At 53.6% G+C, this 9,155-nt stretch overlaps 1 protein-coding gene across 3 annotated transcripts; it reads right to left on the bottom strand.

Annotated features, from left to right (window-relative positions):
* Positions 1-361: 361 nt before the first annotated feature.
* On the bottom strand, positions 362-7,536 carry SLC35C1 (solute carrier family 35 member C1). 3 transcript variants are annotated; one of them, XM_015586325.2, is made up of 3 exons: positions 7,445-7,536; positions 5,493-6,019; positions 362-1,980 (listed from the first exon to the last, which is right to left on the bottom strand). In XM_015586325.2, the coding sequence occupies exons 2-3, from the start codon at positions 5,986-5,988 to the stop codon at positions 1,421-1,423; spliced, it is 1,056 nt and encodes a 351-aa protein (XP_015441811.1). In that variant the 5' UTR covers positions 5,989-6,019; positions 7,445-7,536; the 3' UTR covers positions 362-1,420. The 3 variants fall into 3 exon arrangements, with proteins under 3 accessions (XP_015441811.1, XP_024899938.1, XP_006908127.1); XM_025044170.1 differs by lacking the exon at positions 7,445-7,536 and adding an exon at positions 7,110-7,419; XM_006908065.3 differs by lacking the exon at positions 7,445-7,536 and having other exon boundaries at positions 5,493-7,090.
* Between the last annotated feature and the right edge of the window lie 1,619 nt (positions 7,537-9,155).

The following is a 9,155-nucleotide window of genomic DNA, read 5'->3' as shown; positions in this document are numbered from 1 at the left end:
TCAGTGATGGCACCCACCTCACAGGGTAATTGGGGGGGTGGTTTGGGAAGATGAATGATGGATGTAGATCACTCAGCACACTGTCTGGTCCCCAGCAAGGGCCCCGTAAATGGCGGCTATTACTAATATGAAACCCGAGGTCTGATCGCCTGCCTCCCAGGAAGAAGCCCTGGTGTTTGGATCCACCCCTTGTTCTGAGGGACCACAGACTCTTAGATGGGCTTCCATGCTGGTACTTGGGCTTGGTGAGGGCAGGTGCGAGCCTTCCTGCCCTTAACAGACCCACTGCTTCTCTGCAAGGCTGTGTTCATAAACGCTGGCCAGGCCTGCCTGCCCCTTCCTGCACTCATTCCACATGCAAAAAGTCTTACAAGGATTTTAATTAAACCACACACAATTCAGGGCGTCAGGCCCTATCCATTTCAAAAAAACCACCTGGGATTGTGAGGGACTAAAAACATCAGGAATTTACCCAAGGAGATGCCAACAGAAGGGACAAGGGTGACAGCTGCCCTGAGGCCAGGAGGGTGCAATGAGGGGACAAACAGGTTCTTTCAGCCCTGACCTCAGGGAAGAACATAATTCTTCAAGATCAAGGGAAGAGGCTCAGAAGCAGGGATGGACGGGTGTTGACGACCCTGCTTAACCTGTAAAAGATGAGTGGGTCCCCATGTTCACGAGCTGGGAACATGGGGTGCAGACAATGGGGAAAGGGTGCTTTCCCATGGTGTACCCATTCCCAGGCCACTTCCCAGCAGCCCTGGGGTGCTAGGATCAGGCACAGGTACAACTGCTCTTTTGCCTCCTTCCATGGGGCCTGCTGCTCTCTGTGCAGAGAAGAGAGAACACTTATCCATTTCTTCCCTCAGCCCAGCCCACACTTCCATCCAAAAGAAGCCTGGTTTGTGGGGACAAAGCTGAGCTGCCTGACCTGGGGCCCAGAGATGGGAAGTCTCCTAAATTCCTTCAGTTGGCCTGTGGTAGGGTCACACCCCCATCTCCCTGAGTATAAGTGAAGATTTACTGGCTTCGCCATACTGTCCCTTAAAGGTTGTGGTCCATCCCCAACCCCAAAAGTCATGTGGAGGTAGAAGGCTCTGGGAGGGAGACAAGAGGGGGTGCTGCTCCTCTCCTACTCCCCGAGAGCTATGCTCTTCCAGAGAACCTAGTTGGCTATTCCCATGGGGGTCCCTCCTCCCTAGGGGAACACAAACCCCCAGGAATAGGAAAGGGGTTACAGACAGGATTGGCAACGTTCTGACATTAATTGAAAACATTGGTTCCATTTTGACCACCAGATTCCCATGAGTTCTGTAAAGAATTCCCCTCCAGGCCATGCTCTCTGAGTCCAAAGGGACAACTTCACTGCAGTCATGGGCATTTTCCCCAGGCCGGGCTGTCCCAGAGTCCCCGAAGGAGCTCACACCCCTAGGCTGCTTTTCTCGTCCTCTTTGGGGCTGGGGTCCTCCTGAATCTTCTTCATCTCCCAGCCCCTGACCCAGGTGTAGGCAGAGGAGCCCCCTAGCACCATCATGTTGCTCGTCCACCAGAGGAAGCTCTTGGTCTCCTCGTAGTAGAGGACGGCCAGCACCGTCTGGGCACAGGCCTTGGCTGTGCCCGACACGTTGTGCGTCAGGGGACTGGTGAACTTGATCTGCAGTCCTGTCACATAGCCAATGGCGAAGCCAAACAGGCCTCCCAGCGTCATCATGCCCCAGAAGTGGGCGCTGCCCAGCTGGGCAAAGTGGCAGAGGGCCTGAAGCTCCCCCAGCAGCAGGAGCAGGGGCAGGAAGAGGACGCAGGCGTTGACATTGTTGTAAAAGGTCAGGCGCCAGATGCTGCCGTCCACCGCCGGGAGCACTTTCTTGGTGTAGATGGCGTTGAGCGAGACGCAGAGGCTGGCGAGTATGCCGAAGAGGGTGCCCGTCCAGGACAGGGTGCCTTCTGCTTCCTCCTGGTCCACACCAAGCCAGAAGCCGCCTGCAGCAGGGAGAGGAGAAGGGCGAGGGGGATGAGGACGGGAGGAAGAAGGATGGAGAATTTTGCCACCAAAGTTCACAGACTGTAATGCTGCCCTCACCCTCGCATCCTTTCCGCTCTCCCTGCAATAAATGTGTCCTTGCAAAGCGCCATGCAAGGGCTGGGGAAGTGGCCCAGGACATGAGCCCTTCTCATGGAGCTTGCTTTCTAGCAGAGGAGAAAGATGTTAAAATGATTCATTTCTCAATTACTTCTTTAGTGACAATTGTAATGAGGTCTATAAAACAGTACAGGCTGCTGTGAGAACCCATGACTGGGTGACTATGCTGGCCTGGGGAGTCTGGAAAGTAACATCTGAACTGAGTTCTGAAGGATGAATACTTAGTGGTTAGGGTGACCTTGGGCAAGTGATTTAAAGTCTCAGAGGCTTGGCTTCCTTGTCTGTAAAATGGGAGCCTACAATGAGTTAGAATCATCTGTGGCCCGAGGTCATCTGGGACAGTCACACATTCTGAGACTCTCATCTTGTGTCACCTCCTACTCACAGAGCCTCCGTGGCTCCACTGCCCACCATCAAGTCCACACTCCTCTGCCTGGCACCTGGGCTTCCTGTACCTTTGCCAGCTGCCTCTGTCCCACGATCACCCTGAGTCATCTCTCTCATCCCCTGCTTCTCACGCTGTGGCTCAGTGTCCTTGTTCATATCTTGCACCAGAAACACCCTCCTCCTCCGAGAGTTTCTATTCATTCTTCAAGGTCAAAGTTGGCCTCTCTAGAGCAGAAGTATTTCCTGATATCCCCAGCCCCCAGACCTCTTCCTGCCTGCACTTTCCTTTAAGATTCCTGTGTTGCTAGGCACCTGCCCATGGGGACAGTACAGTCTCTTAAGCTAGACCCCACCTTCTCAGAAGGCGGGGCTGAATCTTCCACATGCTGGGTGGCCCGGGACAAGTTTACCTAACCTCTCTGAGCTCCCATTTCCTTCGGCTGCAGAGATCTGGGTCAGTCTCTTGACCCCCTCTCCAACCAATCTACTCTCCATCTTGTAATCGGAAAGATCGTCGTGAAGTACAGATTTGCTCAGCTCCTGTCCTGAATTAAAGCCCCTCCATGCCACCTCGCTGCTCTCAGGAAATATTTCAGACTCACTTAATCTGGGCAGCCTTGTGTCTGGCGAGTCTCACTCGGGCCCGGCATGAAGAAGTACACATGTTCTTTCTTCTGCCTAGAACATTCTCTCCTCACTCCTTCCTTACATCCATCTAGTACTTCCTTCAAGAAGGCCTGCTTGGATGGCCTCCCTCCCCAACCACCTCTCCCTCCCCACCCCAATTAACATTTGTTGAAAGAAAAAATGAGTGAATGAAGTTGTTTTGGAGGTGGTTGTGAAGATTAGAGCCAAGGCTCCTACTACTTTGTAGGGACTCATTCCCAGCATCCTCTTTCTTCGCAAGGCCTTTGCAAACAGGTGACCCACAGACCTGTTCAGGGGACATGGGGTGGGGGTGGGGGGCTTAGCCAGAGCATTCCCAGCCTCCTGCTGGTTACCTTCCAAGTCCAGGAGGGACTGCTGCCTCAAGTTTCCAAACCCCAGAGGGACTCTTGGCCAGAAGGAGTTTTGAAAGGTACAGTGTGACCTGGGGTGCAGGAGGAGGAGGAGACCTGGAGTAGTTGCTTGTTACCCATCTTTGCCCACAAGGAGCAGGGAAGGGGGAACACTGCAGTGAGGGGCCAGGTCCTAGGCTCCCCTGGCCCCTGCCCCACCAGGCCAGCCAGCAAATGCAACTTCTCAGAACCTATCTCGCCATCAGCTACTTTGATTACTTTTCAGACTTGGGCCTAGTTTCCCGAGTGCTGTCACCTTCCTGCATGCAAATTTTCCCACCAAGAACACCCTCCCAAAATACACACACACACCCCTAAAGTGTAGATCCCTGGGGCATTTGGAAAAGTGTGGGAGACTGTGAGGCCTCCCCCAGATGGGAGGGTGGGTGCGCACAGCAGCTGAGAGAGATCTGCCAGGGGGCTTAGCAGTCCTTCCGCTTTAACCCCCACCCTGCTCCCCTCTATGCTCCCAATCTTGGGCTAGACTGAGCAGCCTTGGATCCAGCAGTTGCTCAACAAAGGGAACAATTTCTGGGGCAGGTGGCATGGGATAGGCCCCCACTCCTGCAGCCAGTGCACTGTGGCCTGGGCCTCTGAGACACCAGCAAAGAATATGTAGGTCAGTGAAGACGAACCTTACGGCACCAGGAAAAACCTGAACAGGTTTAAAGAAAGATCTCATTCCTGGGTGACAGAGCCCCAGGAGGGGTAGGGCATGCTGGGGGTGCTCTTACCCAGTGTGCTACAATGAAACAATAAATGTTCTATAATCTGTGTTGTCCAGTACAGTCACCACTGGCCACATGTGGCTACTGAGCACTTGAAATGTGGCTAGAGAATCAGGTTACAACGCCCATAACTGAGAAACTGAATTTTCAAAATTTCATTTAATTTGAATTGCACTGAGTCTTCACTTAACGTCCATAGGTTCTGCAACTGAATTGCCATATAACTAAACCGATTTTGCCATAGGTTAATTGATATAAACAAGAGTTAAGTTCCCATGCATCTCATCAATGGTATAAGGAAACGATGTTATTTGAGGACCTGATGGAATTTAAATTGAAATAGACATGTGGCCACTGACTATTGTATTAGATAGTGCAGCTTTAACATGTAGGGGACAAGGACAGAGTGGTTAGAAGCACAGGCCCAGCAGTCTGGCCAGTCTGTGTTTGCATCTCAGCCTGGCTACTTCCTAGCTGTGTGGCCCTGGGCAAGTAACTTAACCTCTCTGAGCGTCAGTTTTCTTGTTTGAATGGAGATGATCATGGTGATGCTACTACCCAGGGACCTTTTGGGAACAAAGGAGATGATACAGGTGAAATGATTAATGCAATGTCCTCATCAATAACTGTTATTTTCTGAGGGTCAAGTCTGTGAAGACAGCTAAGGCATATCTCAAAGCATATCTCTTGACACTGTCTCAGGTGTTATTGTGAGCCTGCAAGGTCAGTGTGATCGAATATTTATTAAAGGGTGCACTGTTTTCTAGAAAGACCACTGGATGGGGAGTCAGGACACTTGAGCTCTTGAGTAGCAATAGAAATAGTGGTCAAGAGTATGGAGCCTGATTGCTGGAGATCAGATCTCAGCTCTGCTACATATTAGCTGTGCGGCAAGTTACTTAACCTCTCTGTGCCTTGGTTTTCCCTCTGTGAAATATAGATAATAATCCTACCTTGTATGGGGGGCCCTAGCTGGGCCCCTAAGTTGCTGGATGACCGCGAGCAAATTATTTGCTTTCTCTGGGTCTCAGGCTCTTCCTCATATTACTATGGCATCAAGGGAGGTGGGACAGATAAAGTCCAAAGATGTTTGGCAGGGTTGTTCCATAGGATTTCAGTCCCGCCCCCTTCACCACCCCCCCCCCGCCCCATTTTCCATGGCCCTGGCTGACTACTCACCGATGATGATGCTGCAGGTGAGCAAGGCATAGAAGGAGGTAGTCTGCTTGAGCAGCAGGTAGGAGAGCAGCACATTGAAGACGGTGGTGAGGGAGCGTCCCACGTTGTAGAAGGCCACGCCCACGTACTTCAGGCAGAGGTTATTGAAGGTGATCATGCCGATAAAGACAACTGACAGGGGCAAGATGCTGCGGGCTACCCTGAGGTCCAGGCGCAGGGTGGGGAAGTCCACCGCACCAGGGCAGCAAGCGGCCAGTGTGCTGAGGCCTTTGCATAGCAGCGTGGTCACCAGACACTGGTAGAAGGTGACAAAGATGGGGGTGTTCAGCTGCAGGGAGGGGCTGTCCAGTAGGTATTTGTTAAGAAACACCATGGAGATGGAGGTGACCCAGTAGAGAGAGACCACCAGTGCGATCTGCAGTGCCCGAAGCAGAAAGGGCTTCTCCTCGCTGGCCTCTGCATCACTGGAGGGGTCGGAAGCCCCCATCAGCGCCATGTGCAGGATCTTGGAGCGCTTCAGGGGGGCCCTGTTCATGATAGCAGAGGAGCTGGGTCACCCTATAGCCAGAACTGATTTACTGGAGTACAGAGCAGTGAGCTCGCTTCTTTCTGCAAATGAAAGCCCTCAACTGTCACAAGGGGTAAGGCCTAGAGGCTTCTCCACCGTCCTCTTGGATGGGAGGTTCTTCTTTGGGGTGAGCCGCACAACCTGCTCCCACCCTGAGGGGGCACATGAGATAGGACAAAGGGAAGAGGTGGCGATCATGCAAATGACCTGTCAAGGAAGAAAAGGCTGGGGCCTAGTAGGGAGGAGTTGCAGGAAGAAGGGAGGGGAGAGGAATGGAAGGCGAGAAAAGGAGGAATGCAGGGCGAAGGTGCTTGAAAAGAGCAGAAGACGGCGTGGGGAATAGGTGCCGAGAGAGGGAGGCATGGGCTGCTGTGGATAGTTTGCAGGGAGAGAGGGGGAGGCCTGCAGGGAGCTGAATGGAGGGAGGGCGTGCGGGGAGTCTGGAAAGAGGGGTGTAGGGGAGGTCAGAGGTGCTCTAGACGGGGTCCGAAGGCCGCAGGGAAAGGCCAGGCCGGCGGTAGCCGTGGCGTTCTGCTTTCTCCGACGCAGGATCCGGCTCAGCCTGAGAGTCGCAGGACATCCGAGGCCGCTCCTCCAGCGGGGCGGGCCCGGGACTCATTTCCTGACACGCCCCCAACTCCTTGCTTAAAGAGCCCGCAGGCCAGATGTCACGCTTAAAGCCGTAACCCCAGAGAATCGGCCTTCAGAGTCAGGCTTGCATCGGGGTCTCTGCCGCCTCCCAGCCCATGTGCTCTCCCCGCCAGCTGATGGTGGGGGATCTCGGCAGCCCCGGAAAGTTCCTATGGGTGCTTGAACCTCGGCCTCCTTCCTGCAAGCCCTGCCAGCTCCGTCTCCTCCCGAGGCTAAATCCCTCTAACTCCCTCTATTGGGCTCTCCTGCAGGTCCACTACGTCCCGGATCCCCCGGCCTGACTGCGCCCCACCCGCGAGCCTTGGCACCGTCCCGCGTCCCTCCGCCGCTAGAGACAACCCCCAACACCCCGGAGCCCCGAGTCCTCTCTACCCAGCCCCAGCTCTCTCTTCCCAAACCTCGTTGCAGTTCCCTCCTTTCATCCGCTTTCACGGCTCCCAGCCATTTTCCAAACCCGAGATTCCCAGCAGCGTTCCCAGAGGTCGGAGGCCGCACCGCCCCGGCCAAACCTCAATGTGTCCGCCGGGTCCTCCATTCGAGACCCTTCTGGCGGCTGGGTCGCCAGACACTGGTAGAAGGTGACAAAGATGGAGGTGTTCAGCTGCAGGGAGGGGCCTCAATGCACTGCTCCTTCCTCGGGGTTCCTCCCCCTGGCAAAAACCCACCTCACGCCTTGCCTAACCGCATGCTCCGGCGCCCTAGCTGGCGTTCCGGAGCCGCTACCCGCGCTCACCTCGTCCTCTGCACCTGCTGCCTGTGCACCTGGAGCTCCGCACCTGCAGCTCCGCACCTGCAGCGTTGCGCGCAGCGCGGCTCCCGAGGGAAATGACTTCCTGTTCCCAGTCCTGGGCGCGGAAGCCGAGCGTGCCTCACTGGCTGGTTCCACACGTGGGGCCCGGGAGTGGCGAAGGGGCGACCCGGGCTCTAGTCTGTCCTCGGCCCCGGGTTATCTCGCCGGTCACGGGAGCAGGCCTCCTCTTCTTTCGAGGGCACCCAGCCCCCGGTACCCCACCCCGGACAGCCGCCCAGAATCCCCCGCTCCAGTGACCGCAGCTTGCATGTCCCAGGATCCGGCTGCATCCCCTTGGCCCGTCGCGCAACCGGTGTGAGCTCTGCCCCAGGCCCTGTCCTCTTCCACCAGCCTTCTGGTCCTCGCTCTGTGATGAAGCCCACACTTCCCCTTCCTCTAGGGATGGGACTTCTTGCTTTCTGGTTATGGTCTGGTTTCCAGGTGGAGGATGCCATCTGGTCTCCTTGTCACCTTTGGGATCAAATTATCCATTTGAGGAAGGAAAGAGACTTAAAGGGACTGAGCCAGACATCTGAATCCTATTTGGAGAGTCTCCTTCCAGGGCCAATCTTTGAAGGTTGTAGGTTTCAGTTTATGAAGAGCAATGCCTGCTTGAGTCTCTTCTCTCTTAGGCCTGATATTTCGCCATGGGAAATAATTTAATGACAGAGTAAGCTTGTCTCTGAGAGGCCCTGGTTTCCTGAAGGGCCCTTCTCCTTGGCACATTAACAGGAATTAATTTATCTGAATAACGTGCTGCCATTGAGCCCCCAGGAAAGAGATACATTCACTGAGAGATGAGGACAGCCCATGCTGGGTGTGGGGCACCGTCTGGGCTCCCCGTGGGCCAGGAGACCAAAGTGTATCCCTGCCTCCAACCTCTCTCTCCTCTTACATTCTACCTGAAATTCCATCATTAGCTTCACTCCTTTGCATTAAGGTTGTAATAGGCTAGTATAGTAAACTTCACAGATTTCAATCCTTTTTGTTCTTTATGAGGGAAATGGGATGTGGGATTGTTTCTTAGGGATCTAAGGCCTCAGGAGTTATGCATTGTGCAAAAATTGTTTGCTTTTGTGTTTTCCTTAAGGAATGTTCATTGTTTAAATCATCCATAAAGGGTGAAGATTTAGGTTTTTTAAGAGTAGTTACCTGGTGTGGGAACTTGGTGTGAGGAGGAACGTAAGACCGTTGGTGTGTCAGATGGAAGGCTGTAATAAGCCAGGGAGTAGGAGCCTTTATAGGTATAATTCTATTTCCTTGCATTAGCTGGGAGCCACTGATGATGGCAGAAGAAGATGATTTCTACCAGACAGGGTGAACGGAATTAACTTCCCAGGTATAGGGAACAGTGATCTGTACCAATAGAACCTGAGAGCTCCTGGGAACACATGGATGTTGACTAGTTCACCCCTGAGTTCAACAAGGACTCACAAGCTTACTCTATGTGGCGGACACTTCTAATTATCTACTAAAATTTATTCTCCTATTAGTCCAAAATAACTGAATGGTAGTCATTTGGTTGCCCAGCCAGAGGCTACATAGCACATTTCCCAGCCTCCCTTGTGAGTAGGTGAACCATGTGACTTAGTAGATGGTAAAGGGAGGTGATGTGTGCTACTTTCCAAGTCTGAGCCTTAAAACTTTAGGTGAC

This window comes from Pteropus alecto, unplaced genomic scaffold, assembly GCF_000325575.1.
Source record: "Pteropus alecto unplaced genomic scaffold, ASM32557v1 scaffold71, whole genome shotgun sequence".
In the NCBI taxonomy this organism is placed as follows: Eukaryota; Metazoa; Chordata; class Mammalia; order Chiroptera; family Pteropodidae; genus Pteropus; species Pteropus alecto.
The sequence above is the reverse complement of the archived record's forward strand: the minus strand, read 5'-3'. Positions and strand labels throughout refer to the sequence as shown.

Bases quoted from the DNA above. Each gene is read 5' to 3' on its own strand.
- SLC35C1 (XM_006908065.3), bottom strand. From the start codon at position 6,027: ATGAACAGGGCCCCCCTGAAGCGCTCCAAGATCCTGCACATGGCGCTG. The intron at 1,981-5,492 runs GTGAGTAGTCAG...TCCCTGCTGCAG, and splicing joins CACCTGCAGCATCATCATCG to GCGGCTTCTGGCTTGGTGTG.